The sequence below is a fragment of the Apis mellifera genome, linkage group LG7 (genome assembly GCF_003254395.2).
Source record: "Apis mellifera strain DH4 linkage group LG7, Amel_HAv3.1, whole genome shotgun sequence".
Lineage (NCBI taxonomy): Eukaryota > Metazoa > Arthropoda > Insecta > Hymenoptera > Apidae > Apis > Apis mellifera.
This window is the reverse complement of record NC_037644.1, coordinates 2,020,166-2,042,139: the sequence shown is the minus strand read 5'-3', so window position 1 is coordinate 2,042,139 and position 21,974 is coordinate 2,020,166. Positions and strand designations below refer to the sequence as shown.

The 21,974-nt window shown below is 28.2% G+C and overlaps 2 protein-coding genes across 5 annotated transcripts in view; one reads left to right on the top strand and one right to left on the bottom strand.

Annotated features, from left to right (window-relative positions):
- The window catches only part of LOC100577098 (enolase-phosphatase E1), a 62,038-nt gene that overhangs the window by 7,569 nt on the left and 32,495 nt on the right, over positions 1–21,974 (top strand). The window lies entirely within an intron of this gene.
- The window catches only part of LOC413153, an 85,478-nt gene that overhangs the window by 46,135 nt on the left and 17,369 nt on the right, over positions 1–21,974 (bottom strand). For all 4 annotated transcript variants that reach the window (XR_001703737.2, XR_408526.3, XM_006559812.3 and 1 more), the window contains exons 2-3: positions 17,513–18,092; positions 4,467–4,533 (exon numbers count right to left, since the gene is read on the bottom strand). Coding sequence is in view for 2 of the 4 variants with exons in the window: in XM_006559812.3 (XP_006559875.1) it covers positions 4,467–4,533; positions 17,513–17,543 (98 nt within the window). In the remaining 2 variants the exon portion in view is untranslated. The remainder of the gene's footprint in view (positions 1–4,466; positions 4,534–17,512; positions 18,093–21,974) is intronic.

Genomic DNA, 21,974 nt, shown 5'->3' with positions numbered 1-21,974 from the left:
ATTTACAAATTGATTGAAAATTCAAAGATGTGGAAATGTAAAAATTTGGAAAATATAGGAAAAAGAAAAAAAGAAAAGGTTTGAAAGACTTTAAAATATGAAATTAAAACATGAAATTTAAGATTCTAGAAATATAAAAAATATTTCAATATGTACAAAACTTAAAAATCTCATAAATCTCATAAATCAATAAAATCAGAAAACTATCTAAAAGTATAAGACCATAAATTTATCCAAAGGATAAATACTAGAAATTTAAGAATCTAAAAAATCCAGGAAATTCATTCGAGGACAAAAGTAAAAAAAAGAACAAGATAATAGAAGAATCAATAAAACTAGAAAACTGTCTAAAAGTTTAAGACCATAAATTTATCCAGAGGATAAATACAAGAAATTTAAGAATTTATAAAAAATCCAGAAATGAATGATCGAGGACAAAAGTAAAAAAAAAACAAGATAATAGAAGAACCAAACGCGTACAAAGAGAAAATGAGGGAAACCGGAAAAAGGAAAAAGACACTTGCGGACGAGGTTAACCTCCGGCGTATCCCGTTCTTTGTTCTTTGTCTCATCCGGTCGGTCTTCGTTCTATGATTAAAACGATTGAATCCAGGTTAACCTTCGACAATCGTGTACAGCGTAAATTGCCAACATGATACCATTCCCATCAATGCTGTGCCACACGGATGTATAAAAAAAAAAAAAAAAAAAAAAAGAAAAAAGAAAAAGAAGAAATGGAGGTAGAAATGGAATATAAGATAGTTGTTCGAGATAACAAAAGCAACGATGAAAATTGGGTCAAACGAAATAAAAAAAAAAAAAAGAAAAACGAGCCTGTTCATCCGGCATAAACGGTTCTTTTATTTTTCCTTTAATTGAAACAATAATGAAAAGAATTTTCCCTATTCATAGCGTATTTCTGTCAACGTTGCTATAGCGAAAGGTCACGTTCAACCAGCTCACTGACTCGGAACAGGTTACAATTCATTAAATTTTCCTAAGATCTATTATTATTTTCAATAGATTTTTTCAACGCATCACTTTTGAAATTATGAAGAAGCACTTCTATTAAATAATACATTTCTATTTAATAATTTTATAAATAATACAATCTTTTATTTAATAATACATTTCAAAAACTTTTTCGATTAAGCACCTTTTTATCAAAATAATAAACTAATAATTTATCTATTCGAATCGTATTAATCTTTTCACGACTTTCCTCGAGTTAATAACAAAAATATATAGAGATTTACCAGAATCACATTAACTTATCATTCTCTAAATCATCTTCCTCTAAATTTCAAAATACGAGAAGATTATTCCTTCGAGGGCAGAATTTGACAAATTTCAGGCGCACGTGCGATGCGAGATACCATTAATCATCGACAATTCATCTAATCTTTCCCTTTGAACCTGGAGAACTCGAACCAGGAGGATATATCCTCCCATAGTGATGTTAACAATCGCGTAAACTGTAATTGAAACACGTTCCTTTCATACGGAATTCGTGAAGAACATCTCGCGATTCAACGTCGGATGGGAAAGCTTACAAGCGATTATGGGACGCGATCATCGATTTTTACGCCTCGTCGATGCCGTCGCTGAATAACGATGAAAGTGCTGTCATTACAACTCGCCGCTTCCGGGTGTAAACTTTGCCCGAAAGGAATATTATTGGGTTGGCAACTAAGTAATTGCGGATTTTTTTTTAGAAAATCAAAGACAATTTTTTCATGGAACTAAATAACTTTATTTTGTAATGTGTTGCCCATTTTGATCAATGACCTTTTGCCATCTTTCAGGCAGCATCATAATCCCACGTTCATAAAACTTGTGGTTTTTATTAGCAAAAAACTGAATCAGGTACGATTCGATATCATCATCATTATCGAAATTTTTACCGTTCAAGGAGTTTTGTAAAGATCGAAACAAAAAGTAATCGGATGGTGCAAGGTCAGGACTATATGGTGGATGTGGCAAAACATCCCAACCAAGTTCCAATAATTTTTGCCGAGTGACCAAAGATGCGTGTGGCCTTGCATCATCATGATGGAATACAACACCTTTTCGATTTGTCAATTCGGGCCGCTTTTCTTTAACTGCATTGTTTAATTTCGTTAGTTGTTCAATGTAGACGACAGAATTGATCGTTCGGTTGGGTGGTAAGAGTTCAAAATAGACAATTCCTTTGTAATCCCACCAAACTGATAACAAAACCTTCTTTCGACGAATACCAGCTTTTGATGTTGTTTGAGCTGGTTCACGATCTCAATACATCCTTTTGGATTTGGATCGAGATGATCCGAGCGATGGTTTTTCCGCATCCGAGATATATTTATTAATTACGGAACGTAATTCTTTTCACTTTTCGTGGTGAAAAATTTGGAAAGATCGAAAACTTTCCGCTTTAGAAACGGGAAAATCGTATATTAATAAGGGGCGTAGAAGAATCGAAGGAATACGATGCTCTCGTATTCCGATATTGGAATTATGGAAAGAGAGGAGAGGGGAGGAACATCGGAATCCAATTGATGCGGCCGTGAAGGAAGAAAAATGATTTCCAACTCCTCGAGGAGGAGCAATTATTTAGACGAGTTTCGTGCCGGCTTCGTGGCTATCGATCGTCTTCGAGACAAGGTTAAAAATATCTATTTGCATGCCGAGATGCATTATACCAGATTAGGCCCTGTGGCGGCTCCTTGCCTGCCTTTTTCCTCCCCCTCCCTCCCCTTCTTCTGTTTCGTTTCGTTTCGTCGCGAAGGTCGCTTTCGTTGATCGAACTGAAATTTATCGTTGGATACTTGGATTCCTAATCCGATTACATCGGGTTTCGTAAATTTGAGCAAAGTTGAGCAAAGAAGAAATTATTTGTTGATTCGATTTTCGAATGAATTTTCGAAAGAATGAAGGTTGGATAAGCTTGAAACTTGAGAAGTATTCATCCTGAGAGAATCTCAAGTTCATCTAGTAAGTAAAACTTATGTTTGCTATTTCTGTGTGTGAAAGAGTTTGAATAATATTTCTTCCTCGATTATTTCGTTAATTAAATTACGATGTGATAAATTTGATTCTCGATCTTGGAATTTTAAAGTGAGATCATAAATCAATTTAATAAGAGATAATAGTAAATAATGAAAGAAATATTTTTTTATTTTTTGTTTCCTAATATAAATGATCTTGCTTCGTTTTTCACGTCTGATAACGAACAATCCGGTATTAAATTAATTAATTAACTAAGAATGTTTCTACAATATTTGAATAAAAGGAGAGATTTTGAGATTTCTACCTTACAATTATTAAATTTTAATATCTTTGTTTCGTATCAAATAACAAAATGTAAAGATTTAAAAATAAAATTTTCAATCTTTCACACTTTCAAACTCAATTCTGATAATAATGTATAAATTAATTTAAAATATAATCGAAACTCGATCGAAAAAGTTTAAAGGTTGTTATTAAAATTTATCGCAAAAATAATTATTACATACCAATGATAATTCAATTGGAAATCTCATAAATTTGAAGTTTCAATTTCGAATTGGCACAATTTTTAGATATGCGACAGATAAGGATTGCGCGCTTTTTCAGAGATCATCATCTCCCAGTATAATCCCAGTTAAAGGGAAAATAAATTGTCGATGTATGAGAGGGGGAATCGGATATCATCTCTGTAATGCGCGGCTCGTTTTACGAATTTATCGAACTTCGATTCAATCCTCGAACGGACTTTTTACAACCGGAAGAATCGGAAATTGATTTTAGTTAGACGTCCCTACGTCTTCTCGTTTTAAAGTTAGAATAATTTATCCATATTGAAATTTTATAATAAGGTATCATTCACATATTTATTATCCCAATTTTCCTTTACCTGAATGTTATATTTTTGAATCGAATATACTTTCTTATTCTCGTATCGTCTCCATTGAGAATAGAAGCTAAAAAATGATGAAAAAAAAATTATTTATTATATTACATGATTATAGAAAATACCTGGATATCAAGAATGATAAAAATAATGATGCAACACGATGGGTTCTGATCGAAATAACTTGCAAGTTGCATTGCTGAAGATATTATTAGTACTATCTTATAATTCTGAGGAGAAGTCTGCTATAATTTAAAATGTAATACATTGAAGAAGTTTATGTAATTCAGCAACGAGCTACAATTAAAAAAATATTTTATTTATATTGTATTTTACTCTTTGTAATTGCATTATTCTTTTTGTAATAAATAATCGTCAGAAAGACGAACATTCTGTTGTTTAAAATATTCCTTTAACTTAAACAGCCATGCCTTATTATTTCGGATATCAAATAATTTTCATTCCATTTAAATTTTTGTAAATTAAAATATTTTTATAAAATTTGTATATCGAGATATTTCTTTCCTATTTTATATCTGAAAATATGAAAATTCGAATATTTAAAGATTATTTAATTTTATTAAAAATTGTTACTCACTTTGGAATATCGCCGATTTTCGGTGGCCGACATTTTCGCGGAGGAATGTTGCCCCATACGTTGCACGCTGAAAAATAATATTTTATTTGTTATTTATATATATTTAATTTTCTATCTAACTTTTATTTTTACTTGCATAATAAAATGATTAAAATTACGATATTACTTCATCTTATATCTCTCACAAAAATATATAAGAATTGTTTTATTATAAATCTATTATAAGCTGTGTGAATAGTTCGAAGAAGGGAGTATATTGAAAACTTGGATACGATTTTAAATTTTCTTCCTGAACGGAAATTGAAACTTCAATAATCGATCGATTTAATCTCAACAACTTCCAAACTTGCGAATTAACGCGTACATCTTCCAACTTCGAACACAAGTTCAAAGTTGCTGTCAAAGCTTCCAAGGTATGCGAAAGTTTGTCGTGGATCTTCTATAGATTCGAAATCTTGGACAACAGAAATTTTCAAACTGTTGGGACAGATTAAACTCTAGAAATTCAACCGGTCAAATTGCCAGAATTATGCTAATAACTTTAGAAATATCCTGTTTTAATTTAAGCTTGAGAAAATCTTTCTTCGTGCAATTTCTAACAATTTCTTTATCTTGGTAATAAAAAATAAAATTGTTATACGTAACATATGCGACATTCCTTAAGCTTCTTTATCACGAACATTGCTTATTAATTTTTTATTTTAATATTTCATAGATAATTATGCATAGATAATTGTACATTTTTCTTATCATGCAAAAATTAATAATCAAAGTGTTTCTCTTTAAATGAGAATCAAAAAAAGTTATAAATATAGAATAGAAAAAATTATTAATATACAAAATAATATACTCGATTTGAATTTTGGAAAAATTAAAAGAATCGATATCATTTAATTTTAGTGAAAAATTATTATTGATTAATAATTAAATAATTAAAATTAAAATTTATATAAAATCTATTCCATATAAAGTTATTTAAAATCACACGAAATCAGTAGAAATTGCAAACATCTTTCTTTTCACCATTATTACTCATCTACTCCATTTGTCCGCTTGCCTTCCATTCATTTCATTGATCGCCCACCTTCCAAGGCATTTACTAATTACAAGATTCGCTCTTTGAACACGTTTGCGATGCACTATGTCTTGCAATCGGGTCTTATTAAACCCAGAATGCGATTTTAATACGATTTAAACTCATTGATTCTTTGCTCTTAATGCTTCGATCCTTTCACCACAGAATTAAACATCAGTGTTTGATGAATTTTCTTTCAATACGAATAATTAAATATATTAGATTTATCGATTTTTCTGTTTTCACTTTTTCTTTCTTTTTTCGTATTATAAATTTCTTTCTTTTGTTTGAATAAAAAAATCATATTTATGAAATATTTACATCTATGTTAATCTATCCAGAATATATCAAAAGATTTTTCATCATGATTTTTAGATTCTTTGCATTGAAATTTTCAAGTGGAAACTTCACATAAAAAATTAAAGATTATATTATGTCGCATGTAAAATACACGTCAATTTTACGGACAAAGAAAAAATACAATAATTAGTATAAAAATATGATAAAATATAAATAAATTATCTATTATAATTTGCTTTATAATAGATAATCTTTTCTATATTTTTAGCTAATTATAACATATAATACACTCTTATTTATTGTTAAAAAAACGTTTTAATGAATCTCACATTATCATATATTATTAATAGAATTATTAATACTTTTATTAATATTATTTAAGTTTATTGTAAATTCATTTTCACAACCACTTAATGATAATTTTCGTTCAAATTTCATAAATTCACTCAATCTATCCAATCGATTAATAAACTGATAATCTTTCGACAACACTTTGTTATCCACGCTCGAAGAAATTCACGTACAATTAAACAGAATGAAGAAAGAAATAATCAAGTTCTAAGACGATTCTCACCAACCACCTCATTTCTCTGGCTTTTGCTTCCATTGGATCCATTATGATTACGCCATGATTCGAGCCAGACAAGAAACTGTCTGGCTTTGATCGACGACCTTTCAATTAATTATCCCTCGGTGTGTGCAATAGCACGGTAACGAAGTTTATCGATGCAGGGACGAAAGAAGGGGAGGAAAGAAGCGAGAGGAGCGTGGATTTTCTTTTCTCGAATATCGATATCCGTCCAAATAATCCAAGTAATAAATTTAAGTTTTTCGCTTCTTCGCGAGAAACTTTGTCGATTTACAAGTTGGGATGGATAAGTGTGGAGAGGATCGTTAACCAAGATGTTTCTATTTATTTTCAATCACAAGCTTGATTTCATTCGTGATTCGATTATTTCCGATAAATTGGGTCTATGAGGGGGGAGGATGAGGCGCCGTGTCACGCTTTGATTGCTGATTTCGTCCTCGATTTTTAATAAGTAGTTTTAATGTAATTTTAATGTAGTTGAGATTACGATGGTTTTCTGCTTTCGCAGAAATTTCTCCCTGCTTTAGATTCAAAATATATATTATTATTATTTTAACAATTTTGATCAAATAGAAAATGTAATTTTTTATTATTAATTGTAATTTTTAATTGGAAATATTTTTTAAGAAAGATTATGATAAAGAAAATAAATTTAATTAAATGTAGATAAAAGCATCTCTTTTAGATTTCTAAAAATAAAAGAAGGATTAATTTAATTTTTAAGTAAATTTGTATAATTTTAAAATTAACTTTCTAAAATAACTTATGTAATTCCATCAAATTTAAGGTATGTTATATATATCTGATATTTTGTAATTTAACACACCTATTAAAATCTAAAGATTTGTATAATATTAAAATTAAATATCTATCAATTGTTAGTTAAAAATAAAGTTTTATGTTTTAAGAGAAAATTAATCCTATCAATTTTTTCTAATAAAATAAAACTATTTTTCTCCATAATAATTTCTATAGAAGATATAATATTTTATCAAAGTATTTAATTTTACAGGAAATATTTGTGAAATGATAAAATTATACAGTAAAAGAAATCAGTAAAAAAGATGCAATGCATCAGAGGATAATATATGAAGCAGTATACACGATGCAGTGAAGATAAATAAATCTCGATAATTCATAAGTGACATATTAAATATGATGCACGTTAACACGAGGATTCGTGTCGATTGGATTCGCTCCAAAATCTGAGAGAATTGTCCGCAGTCCAATTTTTCCCTTTGTCCATCTCAAAACTTTTCGAATTTATGACACGCGATTATTTTATATCGAAAAAGTGGGAAGCCAACCGGCTAAACTTTCGACAATAAATTCCATTCTAATGGAACTCGAAATAATCTCGAATTCTACACCGATTGGAGAAGAAGTAAGTGAGGGAAGCTTCGGATGATATGAATTTTAAAAGGGAATTCTTTTCGATTCTTTTGCATCTAATGCGAATGAAACGAATAATACGACTTTATGTATTTTTATATCTTGCCTTTGTAACGTTGCTACTTCCTTCGAATCTTTGTATCCAAGTTACGTTTGTAAGTTTGAAAAATATCGTGAAAAATATATTTCACATTCATATATATTCTGCACATTTAATCCAGTAATAAGGAATATGATCATATCTTTTATTTATTATTACAATATTATTGTATTATTGCTTTCGTTTCACATAATCGATTTTATATCTGATTATTTGTCGTTTATAAATTGTTTATTATTTTGAGTTATATAACGAAATCACGAAAAAAGATTATTTGATTGATGATTGTATATAAATAATGGAATATTTGTAACAAGCAAATATATCTTTTATTTTTCATTTATTAAAATATATCATGCTGTTATTACTCTTATATCAATTAATATTTTTTACATTATAATAATATTAGAAAATTAATAAGTTACAAATTATAAATCATAATTTTAAATGAAAAAAGATAAACAGATTTGTAAATTGTAACATTTACTAACAAAACTATTATGCAAAAAAAAAAAAATTCATTTGCATTAGATATTTATTAATCAACATAGTCATCATCAATAATACTTTTCTTATTGTTGTTTCAGAAATTATTTAGAACATTATATTATATTATATTATATTATCCTATATATAACATTGAGACGATGCACAAGAATTTTCATAATAGAAATATGTCCATCATCTCTGCAATATAGTTACTTCGGTTATAACGCGATACATCATAGAATATAACCGCTTAAGGGGTTAAAGGTTAATTATATTTTTCATAATAACATTGTAGAAGAACTAAATGAGATATAAAATGGATATGGTGCTTAACCGTGGCTACGTGAACTTTAATCAATTCTTCCAAAATTAATTATGTCTTAGATTATTTTTAACGCTCGAGAGAAAATTGAAATATTCGAAGCAAAGTTCGATAAAATGGAAATCGTAAAACTTACTTTTATATTTTAATTACTTCTCTTGAAATTAATTACTTTCCTTTTTTCCTCCCCTTCCTCCCCCATTTTTATCGTTTTTAATTATTTATGGCATCCGAAGGAGAGTTGAAATAAAATTAAAAATACGACAGCTGATGTATTAGGCAATAATAATTATTATTATTACAATACTTTTGTAAAAAAAATGTTATTAAAATTTCATTTGAACCAGAAAATTGATATTTTATCTTTAATAAAAGTTAAAATAAATTACATTCCTGTTAGAAGAAAATATTGAAAAAGATTGCAGTGCTTGTATTGCAATTAATAAAATTCATGATTCGTTTTTGGGATGAAAAATATATAAATGAAACAATTTTCTGATAGAATAGTATATGATGATACGTACCATATGATATTTAACGAAATTGTGAAAAATAATCGCGAATATTTCGTGTTTTTTAATTGGAACATCTTTAACCACTGGAAAAAAAGCAAATCGATAGAACGAACGATCCCTTCGATGAAACATTCAGATACCATTAAGTTGAAGTGTCCCACGATAATTAATTAAGAACGTCTCGTAACCTTTAATTAACAATTACGATCGATCTCGTTTGAATGCAATGATTTCGTAAACTTTGAAATAAAGTCACACCACTTTGTCTTCGTTCTAGGCTTGAAGATGGAGTAATCGCTATTGGGGGAATAAAAATGTTAAAAAATTAGAGAAAAAAATTGCAAAAATTATAAAAATTGTAAAAATACAAGAAAATAATGGTATCACCGAAAGAAAAAGACTATGATTTCGATCTTATTTTCAAGAAAATAGAAAATAAATATGTTTCTAGCAACACTATGATATTATATAATAAAGTGTATGACAAAATTAAGAGAAAATATATAAAAGTATATATAAAAAATGAATAATTTGCTTTTGATTCTAATATTCAATTTTCGAAAGCTTGCTACGAAAAGATTCTGTACACACGACCTATAAAATCAGGTAATAGAATGATTCTTAATTCCCTCATTTTCTGAACGATTCTGCAATTAAAGCGATTTTTCGTGCTAACTCGAACTTAGAAAACTTTCACAATCTCTCCAAAACTTCCCTATTATCAATTTTCATCAATGTTTTAAAAATAAAAATTATTAGAAGACTGAAAATCTTCTTTAAGACAAAAATTCATAAAATTGTAAAATTTTGTTTAAAAATTAATCGATTAATTTAATTTTCTCTTTCTCCTCTTTTTTTGTAAGTAAATTCGAAGTTATATTTATATTCATTCATATTAAAAAAAGGATTTAATTCTTATTAATTAATTATCTTAAATCTTGTTCGACGATTAACGATGTATCGAATCTTTTCGCAAAATTCATTAATTAATTAATCAACTAATTAATTCTTGTTAAAAAATTTTATGGATAGCGCTCTTCCTATCCCGAAGTGTAACCTGTTGCCCCGTTTCCGGTTATACCGCGCGAAATTTCGTTACTATCCTGATGCACTCGCCAGATGATAATTAAACGATAATTAATCTTCGTCAGAGGTGTATGATATATGTCCCATCCAATTTTCACATTTACCCTTATTATCAAGAATTTTGGCCAACTTTCTCATCAACTATCGAGATAGTCAACATATTTTCTCGAGAATATTACGAATTTTAACAAATACTAATTATTTAAATGAGTCTGAAAGCTATTATTCTCATGAATTGTATTTTAAAAAATGAAAAAAATCAATGAAACATTGAACGTTGATTTTATGGTGATACGTTGCATATATTTTATTCTATGTATATACAAATTTTCATTAAAATCTGAATTTTATTAATTTAAATAAAGTTTCTAATAAGATAGAATATGATATGAGATTTTTTTAACTGACTATATATACAGAGAAAAAAAAAATCGTAAAATAAAGATCTAAGCTATACATAAATGAATCCCAAATTGATCAAAAAAATCTGAATTAGCTTTAAGATTCTCTCTTTCTTTATTGTTCTATTTTCTCTACTTTGTTTTTACACAATACAACTATTTTTAAAAGGCAATCAGGTATACTCAGGTACAGATAGTCTAGCAATAGCCATTAGTCAAATATTTTTCCAATTATTCGATTTAATTCAAATATTCTTTCTTCTTTGATATCAAAGTGAACATATATATTAATAATATTCAAACACTTTTTCTATTTTTTCCATCATATATATATCTAACCAACTAAAAAATGATAATATTTATATTAATATTTAATATATTACTTCTTCAAGCTTCTTCAATTTCTTCTTTCAAAACAAACCTCTAAATAGTCAACTATTTAAAACCGAAAAAAAAAAAAATCACTGATCTATCCAATTACTTAAACTCATCCATAATTCAACGCTCGCATAACGTTGATTCGAATCACGAATCGACTCGAAGTATCGTTCGATCGTAAAAAAAAAAAAAAAGAAAGAAAAGAGAAGAGATACACATTGAATCTGAACGGAAAAAAAATCTAAGGTAAGGAGAAAAATCTAAAATCCACGGGACAAAATCCATCACGATTTTCCTTTCCACGATTTCTCGATCTGGAGGATCGTTGGCGTCTCCAGAGGAAAGAATCGAATGGGAAAACTGAATGAGCATCGCGACGAAGCGTGTCGGGTCACTTCCAATTACTCCGGTATACGATTCCTAGGCACAAGTCAATTGTTAAATCGCCAAGGGACCACGAATCGCTTCGAGCCGGATCCGTGTTCGCATTATCTCGGTCATATCCTCTTTTCCGTCCATAACGGCTGACTCTCCGGCTAGTCAACGGCTGGAATCGTTCCAGTGACACACACACACACACACACATTCACACACAAGCTCTCAGATATCGATCGCGATGACGAGGATGGAAAAATAATTGTCGAGATTCCAATCGCTCTACTTTGCGTAGATGTGCTCGAGACATTTCTCTCGTAGTAATATATAGAACGAGCAAATAACAAATCCTAAATCTATCGCGGTTGTTTATTTATTTCTGTTGTTAAAATTGCGAGGGGAAGATTATTGGGTAATTTGTAGTGAAAAAAATTATTTTTGCGTGTCGTTTGTGATACGATAATATTTATATAAAATTTTATGTATTATTGTGTCTGTCATAATTTGATATTGTGAAAATAAAATGTAGAATCTGATGTAAATATATAGATTTGTAATTATTATAGTATATTTCGTCCTATTATTGATTATTTTATTAAAAGAAATAATGATTTGCTATAAATTTTACAAAATTATTGTAATAACAATGTCAAATTCTCGATGTAAGTCATTATAAATAATCAGAATGTGATTCTGTGATTTTTTTTATACAAGTTTAAATTTAGAAATCTTCGAAATCGTCGAAAAAAAATATGGATTTTAACTTAAGCATATAAAATATGTAATGAGATTCATCATTAAAAAAATAAACCGATTTTATTAATTTTATTCAATTAATAATATTTAATTTGATTCTTGAAGTTTGGAATTTTGTTCGTTTATTTATTTTTCTAATCTCTACATCTTAATTTATTTAAAATGTAAACTAAAGTACATAAAATATTTCCAGAAAATTAATTTAACCAAGTAATAATTAAACTTCTGACTTAAATTACTTTCGTATTTTTTTTTTCGCGACATAATCACCGTTAAAGACTTTGAAATAAATAAAATTAAAAAAAATTCTTTTTTAAAAGAAATTATCCTATTTTTGAATTGCTGTTCTATTATATTTTATTATAAATTAAACTTGTAAAAAATTTAAAAATTCTTTTTCCAACAAACTAATTGTCCCGTTTTTAAATGTTATAAAAAATATCATAAAAATATCATAAAAAAGAATTATTCTTTTACAATTATCAACTTTCAAATAAATTATATATAGTTTATTATACAACGATATAGCGATTCAAATTTTTATAATTATTGTCACTGACAACGTCCAAGAAATGAATAATAAATAACAATTTTGCAACAATACCTTGGAAAATGTGTAAATCATGTTCTTTTTAAACTAAACTCTATTATCACTTTGCACAAGGATTTTTATGAATCAAAGGCGAGCATTTGCGCGAGTATATATGCATACAACGTATATTACCTTGACACACTTCTGAAATTAAAGGGATGTGCGGATAACAAACACTTGGACTCCTTTATTATCCACGATACAGAATAAAATACTTTTGTAATTATACAATGACAAGAGACAAGATTTGAATCCAAGATTTCATCGCTCATAGCTACTAGATCAATAAATGTAAATGAAATCACCTCCTTCTTTCCTGGAATATTAAATTTAATTATTAAATACCACGTTAAAAAATATCGTGATAATTTGCTGAAAGCTTGTCTATCCTGAATGTTACAATCAAGTTACATTTTAAATATTATGAATATTTCAAACAACGTATTCGTTTAAATGATTTTTTTAATTTAATATGAATTTAATTAATACGAGAAAAAGTACCGTAAAAATCGTTGGAAATATTAGTGATGAAAGGTAATGTGAATATCAAGATGTTTCAAATGACAATTATCGCGAATAATATAGAAAATATTAATAATATTTTAGCATGGATTTAAAAAAAAAAAGATGAAAATAATTTAGAAATTATCGAAAACATTTGGAAAAGAAAATGAATTTTAAGATAATTTAAAATTACAATTTTTATTGCACAAATTTAAACGGGACGATAAATTATCAGAAAAATTGTCGAAAATATAAATTCAGCATTTAAAACAGAGAATTTAAATGTCGAAAACATTCGACGTTGATTTATGAAATTCAAAGAGGATGAGTTTTATTAATAAATGAACAAAGTGGACAATGTCGTTAACGATAATGTTTTCAGATACATGAATAAGTGATGTCTCTTACAATAATCAATAGGAAAAAATAACGTTCCATGTGAAATTTTATCATTATTCTTTGATGTTTTTATATAGAAAAATTAAGGAAAGTAGAAAAATTTTGAGTTAAGCGACATTGCATATATTATCAATGATAACAATGATTAATGCTTATAAAAAAGTTTAATAGAATTTCCAGAAAGTACATTCAAATATATTTCCAAATATATATAATAAATTAATTATTATTTTAACTATCATTTGAACAAAGAAGTAGTAAACAAAATTGAGAGTACCTCCATAATTTTTGAAAGTTGAAAGTTAAAAAGAATGTGATGATAATAAAAAGCATTATAAAACATTATTAAAAATAAAAATTCTGAATTTTTTCAATTAAATTTAAGTTGACATCTATATATTATATATTGACCATGTCCTATTTCTTCAGCAAATTATAGTAATGTTTCCAATATCCACTGCCAGACTTCTACTTAACGATCCTCTTTCTTACGAATTCTTTCTTATACCCTTATATCTATATATCTCTTTCTTATATACCCTTTTCTTTCTTATATTCTCTCATATACATATATATTACAACTGTAACACTTTCGAAATTGCAATTTTATAAATTGAAAATTTACTTGAAATACTATTGCTTAAAATTTTCTTACATTTAATCGAAATATACCATTGAGATATTATTTCTTCGTACAATTAAACTTCTACAAGAAGAAGAAGAAGAAGAAAAAAATATCAAGGAACGAAAAAAAGTATCTATTTTATCTTGGAAAACTTTTCCCTATTTTTCCCTAATGTTTTCACTATTGTCGAGAATTTTGATCGGATGATGGAACGAAGACGAGATAATATAAATGATAATATGGTGGACGATCGATTTTACGGGGAAATTCGATATAAACACAATAGGAGAGGATAAATGGACGGGTTGGAATCATCATCGATAGGGGTGTTTACGTGTCTACGGTGGGGTTTATCGCGCCGTTTATATCGAGGCCTGGCTGTGATCGACAGCCAAGTCCATTAATCAACGCAAACTCGATTAAGAGTCACGAAACGGTTCTCTTTCAACCCTCTGCCGATCCTCTTGCACAATCGAAGCCCAAGGGTAGGTACGACACGTAAGGATGAAAACGAACGATCGAACGGCGCGGTGTAATTGAAATCTACGAAATTTGTCGAGGTCGTGTTTCGAGGGCTGATTCGAATTTATCGATGGAAATTAATTAAGGGATTAATTTCAATCTGGCGGGAATGTTCGCCAGGATGCGTAAATGTTTGTAAAGTTGTTGAAACTTCGATTCAATTAAATTGATTTAAATATTTAAGTCGTATTTTATAAAAATACATTGATGAAAAGAATATTTGGTTTAAAGTTGCGCAATTAAATAATACTTTTTAATATTATTTAATTTTCAATAATTTCTTGAAATAATAAAATTGAAAATGTAAATCGAGGATAAAGTTTTTGAAAATATTTTTTAAATATATAGATATTAATATTAATAGATTGATAGTATTTAAAGAAAAAATATATTTAAGAAAAAAGTAATTGATGTTTGTCCTTGTATCGAATTCGATTCGATTTAATTTATTCATTGATAGAAAATTGTAATTAAAAAAAAAAAGATTGAAATCATATTTTGAAATCACGAGAAAATATCGTTAATGAATGACTAGTTAGATCTGCATTGACGATGAGTATGCACATACTTCAACGTAATGAGACGTAATTCAATTTGCAGAGAGTATTACTTATCTACGTTGATTAGACGATATTAATTAATCTAAAGTTCGAAAGAAACTTATCTCTTAGATGATCTCTTAACGAGCTGTATAATATCATTTCGATATTTTAAATGTAATTCTGATGCAACACACGAATATCAGATAAATTTTGTTTTAACTAATATATTTCTTGATCAAAAAACAATGTCTCTTCTCGAATTATAGTGATAAAGTAAGGAAGTTTCTTAACAAGAAAAAGGTCGGAAAAAGTCAGAGGTTTATTCCTTAAACAACTTTCCCCGCTCGAGTTAAGGCGATGAAATGTAATTTTTCTAATGATGAGAAAATGAAATAAGAAACTTTAGTAACGAGGAAAAGTTAGAGGCAATTAGATTCTTTTCGAATATTTCTATTACTAAATAAGCTCCGATTAATGCGATAATAGAATAATTGTTAATTAAATAAAAAACAACTTATAATAACAAACTAAATAAACTATAATATAATCTCTTCTGAAACGATTAAATTACGAAAATAATAAATTACGATCCTTGTTTGGAATAATTATATCGATGAAATGATAAAACGAACGAAAAAAAAAAATTGGAGAAAAATCATGACATGATTATTTTAGAATATATATATATAAATACTAAACTTAATTAATGAAATTTTATCTAATAAAAAATAAAGTTAAAAATCTGAAATCGATTAATTAATAATAATAAATGATGGTAAACAATCTTGAATAATTCCCAGGATTAATCTCTTTGATCGCAAAAATGCGGATAGCATTGTTAAATAAAGAACCGAGGTCGAGACAAAGATAAGGAAATAGCGAAACGTCCAAGTCGAAATTGCACCATCCAATCTTCGTATAGTAGTCACGTTTCGTACTACGTTCCTGCCAACGTTTCGTAAACAGTGAAATTCACTTCGTAGTTTGACTGAATATTTGAATAACGAACGAGAGCATGTCAATAAGTTTGATGAGATAAACTGCGACATTCCCAGGCTGTTGAAACGTGACCACATTCCGGGAATCGATAAACCGAAGAATAAGCTTAAGAATAACCTGAACAAATGTAAACGTGTAATCAAATCTTTCTAGTTTAGGATTGGTATTAAAAAAGATGAATCACAATTGCATTTCCTATGTTTTGTTGCACGTTTTACGATAACTCCTAGAGGATTTTAGAAAAATCTCAAATCTCTTCTATTTTAATTAGTTTGGTGTTTTTTGTTTAAATTACATGAAATTTCTTGGAATTTCTTTCAAATTGTCTAATTCGTTTTTATGTCTAAATTATCTTATTGATAGTATTCTCACACAACTATTTTATAATATGTTTCTAATATTTGTTATTAGAAAGTTGAAATTATTAAAGTTTTTAAATTTGAAATTTTTATAAATTTTTTATGTGTATAATAAATAAACTTTATAAATAAACTAATTGTATTGTAAATTATTTCTTTTTTTTCATATAAAATATATGAATAAACTTGAATAAATCATATGAAAAAAATTTTTTAAAGAATTTTTCATTCATGACATAATCTTTTTAAAAATATATTTAAAAATACAGCCTTCTTAACAAAAAATCTTATCCTATCTCCAAAAAAATTAATGAAACATTAATTATTAGAGATATTTATTTCTCTATATTAAAATATCTCTATAATAAAATAATCACAAAAAAAAAAAATAAAATAAATTGAATAAGAATGAATAAGTACTTACTAATTGCAACGAATTATAATATTCCAATATCATTCAACTGTACTTTTCTCTCTGCAAATATTTCTACAATGTGACACCTCTTCAAAAAAATTAATCTTTCTAATTATAATATCTCAACTGAAACGTACTTTTCTAAAAAGTTTTATATTAACAACGACACTTGATCAACAAATAAAACAAGTGTTTAATTATAATTCTAATTATAAAATCCCAATTTCTGCAATTGAAATACGCTTCTCCCCTCTCTACAAATATTCCTATAACAAATCAATCAAGAAGAATAGAACAAAAATCCTACTCACCATCCATAGTCATGTTATCCCCTAGCTTCATTTCGATGCTCACTGTTCCGAATGGATCCACGTTGTTCCAGCCGACTTGTCTTCAATCGAGCCTTGCTAGATGGGAATGCGAACTATTATTTCTCCGCGATGTCACTTTTTCCCTTCCCCCTCTTTCTCTCCCCCTCCCCTCTTGCCCTTAAATATAGATATCCAACGGATAGATTGCTAGGGATCCCTAGACGATCTCCTTTTTCCCCCAACGCGATTTCTTCTCGCTTGTTAGATGAATGGCCGCCCTGTCGGCGATTACACGCCTGTCTCTTGCCATGGTTAACGTCGTTTCGCGGCAGAATAATCAAATTATCAAACGATTCGACGTTCCACTAGCCTGCTGGCACACGGACCAATCGATAAATCGTTAGTTCTTCGATTCTTCGCCACGGACCATGATTCCTCCGCTTCCTTCGAGATCATCGTACTTGTCTAAAGGAAATCGAAATTTCTGATCGATAGACTCGGGTTGGAGGAGCTCGGTTATCCTTCGGGCAACAGCATTTATCATCGATGTTAGAGAGACTCGCGACTTCTCATCTTGGACCTGTGGACAGAAAAAAAGAATGTTAGTACAGAGAATAATTTTTTAACTGCATAAATAATATCTATCTAAAAGAGTATTAACTCTTTTTTAATTTAATTATAATTATATATAATTAGTTATTGGAAAATATGTTTAATATTCCAGAATATCAAAACTTTCCACACTTCCTGGAGATATATGTTCCTTATGAGCTTTCTAGTTGATTCTAATGGAGTGTCTGAACTTTAGTAATTAACATGATAATGGTAATATATTTAAAAAAAAATATTTATACAGAGAATATCTATTTTCAAAACTTTTTCATTTTACATCACAAATGAAAGAATATTTATCTAATAGGTTTCAATAAAAAGTTCTTGTATGAATCAAATATTTAAGAGATAAATATTTAAATTAATTATTCATAATAAAATAAAATGATAAATAAGTTTATTTTAAAAAAAAAATTCTAAAATCTTATTAAAGAAACGCATTAAGTGATTTATTTTAATTTTAATATTAAATATCTGACTCTTTCCAAACAAAATAACTTCTGCTGATCGATCATTAATTAAAACAGGGTTTCAAAAATTTTATTCAAAAAAGAAACATCGAAATTAGGATCGGTAAATACTAATCACTTTGAATAATGAATCGAACCCTTTAGAGGATTCGTTGAAAATTAATCTCGATCCATCGAGCGCGTATAACATCGTTCTTTATTCATCTCTGGCCGACGAATATGGCCGGGAAACTGGGCCACAGAAACTCAATGGTCCTTCAATTCGGCCAAAGGACACGGCATCGTAATCCGTTGTGTTCCAAAGGGACTTAGTGTACTTAATTCGTTCACAATGACCTAAATATGTTTAGGTTTACGTCACACGTGACGCACACATGATTTCTAACACCTTCAACCATGTGCATCGTGACGTACGTAATGTTGATTGACAAGGATCGATGTAGCTATTATTATTACACATCGTCTTTGATGCTTTTACGTCGAAACGAATGTTCATGGTAAAAATATCGGGATTTTAGATTCAGATAATTAATGTGAAAAATTTAAGGAAAATAATTATAAAGAATCTATATAAGAAATTCGAACTATTTCATTGGATATGATTATAATTTCATCAAGTTTTGATATCAAAATTTTGAGAATACAAAAGATAGAATATAAGAAGATAATAAAATTTTTAAAGAAAGAAAAGTGAATTAAAGTATAATGTATTTCATAATTCTTCGTACTAAATAGAAAATATCTTTGTTAATATAAGCAAATTTCATATAACATGATCATAAGACTAAAAAAACCTATAAACTATCGTTATAACGTTGCACAAGTTCATTATAGTGCTATCTAAAAATAACATTGATGATTAAATCAATGTTACGAGAAAGAAACATACTCCATTTTATTTTATCATAATTATTTAATCATTATTGAAACTTGAAATAATATTTTTTCTTGAAATCATCCTCGCTGCTCATTTTTCAATATTAAAAAATACGAGAGAAATATAAATAATAATAAAAAAAGAGAAAATAATGTTAATGAAATTTTTAATATTGAATGCATAAAGTTGAAAAGGCTTTTTCGAATCGTAAAGTAAATTCTTATAAAACAAAGTCTATCTAACGTGCCCTAGTGCCTTCAAATAAGGATACGTGTTTATTATTTCCGGCTATAATTCCGTTTCCGGTAAGGGTTCCTTAGCGCAAGGTGGCTAGAAATGTAAATTTTTATTTTTATTTATTCCTTCATTCAACAAAGAGAATTCTAGTCGAACATTTACAAGAAATAATTGGAAGAAATACATTTCGGAAAATTTTTAATTTTTTAAAATATCGATTAATGTTTCAAGTTATTTGATATTATTTTTTATCTTTATCATACTTGTTAAAATAAAAATTATATAAATTCCTATATTATTGTTTACTTCCTCCCATGAAAAGTACTTAATTAATACCAAAGTTTATTTGAAAATTTCTTTTCATTCCATTATAAAAATTAGATTAATAGAAATTTAAAAAATCAAAAGGAAATTCTAATATTTCACGAAGAAAGAGTATTGCGTCTTTTTCTCTTTTCTAGAACGTCGTCTGTGAAGTGATAAATATTGAGTTGAGTCCTTAACAGACGGTAAAAATGTTATGTGACTCCGCCTTTCAAAAATGGCACGGCAAAAGAGAGTAGCGCGATATCGTATCACATAAAATTCATAGATACGTTGAAATTTATTCGACACTTGGAATTCTTGAACATATATTCTTCGTGTCCCGATCCAATTCCATTTTCAAGATAATTTTTTATCTTTTTTTTATTTTTTTTTTTTATTTTGATAAAGAGAAGAATGAAATAATCCGTGTCTTTAAGATAAAAGAAAGAACGTAAGATTTAAGACATAAAAGATGTAATAAAATAAAAAAAAAATAATAAGTATAATAAGTATAGTAGTTAAAAAAAAAATAATAAGAATAAGAGAAAATCGTGTAAGAAAAGTTCTATAGATTTTTCGTTAAATAATCACCAATTAAAACGAAATTCAACAAACTCTCACAAGTACAGTTTCAAAATAACCCATATTGGATCGCGTTAATTAAATCAATATTTATTTTTAATCGATCTCGATAATACAAATCATCATTCTCTACCAATTCCTTCATAGAAACTAATCTGATCTTCGACAACTACGTAGAAAATTCCAATTTGAAACAAAAAAATAAAATTTCAATATAAAGTTTTGTCTAATTAATATTATATTTGACATGCAAAATTCATAAAATAAATAAATGAATCTATTTGAAAACATACTTTATAATTTATATTGTTTTATATTTAATAATAACTTTTATGTAAATAATTTTAAATCAAGTAACGATATAAAATACCAATCATTCCTTTTTGCAAAGAAATTTATTTTGTTTTGTAGAAAAATTAGATGAACTTCAACGATCAAAAGTTTCTTAAAAAAAGGATCTTACATAAAGAAACTTTGCATAAAGTCAAATACAACACACATAAAATATAAATTATATATTCTCATTAGAATTGCATTTTTAAAAAGGACAAAATAAAAATATGTATAATCAAAACGAGACTCTATACGATAATTATAACATTAACGTGAACAAAAATATTAAATTGTTGAAAAAATGAATTCGAATTACTTTAATATCCAGCTTCCAGTGCAATAGTCGTCCAAAGTTTGAAATATCGAGTCTCATATCGCAAGCAGAGTAACGAATAAAAGTCAACAGGAGGAGGTATATTAGAATTCTTGTGTCGTTCATATTTAAGAGACTTCTAGAAAAAGTAGCGCGAGTGGACAAAAACTTCCAGTTTGATAAAGTTTCGCGGGAGCCCAGTTCACGTTTTTACTCGGGATGCCATCCCTCAGGATTAAGTTTCGAGGTAAAATCACTCTACGCAAGTTTAGCAGGCTGCATCAGCAGCGCCCTCTCTATCCGGTTCGACCATATCTTGCATTATGTACCATCTGGTATTCCAACACACTTTTCGTATTCCGCAGACGTACCGAGCTGCTCGTAAATTCAGATCAGCTCGCCGTTAAATAACCAAGAGACTTAAGATAGCTTCCTAAGTACGTCGCGTTGCGATTTCGTGCGTCAACATGTACACGTTTGATTGCGAGCGAGAGTCTTCCCCTGATGGCGCCAGCATCGCCTGATAAAATGAGAGCCTTACCTCTAATCCTGGATCAACATGATTCGAGTATTTATTCGAAGGCTCGTCAAACGAATGAACGGAAAAATATTTTGAAAAGAATTCGAAAATTTGTAAATTGTTAAGAATATTTGAATAATTAAGAAAATTTGAAAATTTTTATAACAGCGATAAGAAAATGTGTTGTGATTTTTTTCAATGGATATTTTTAA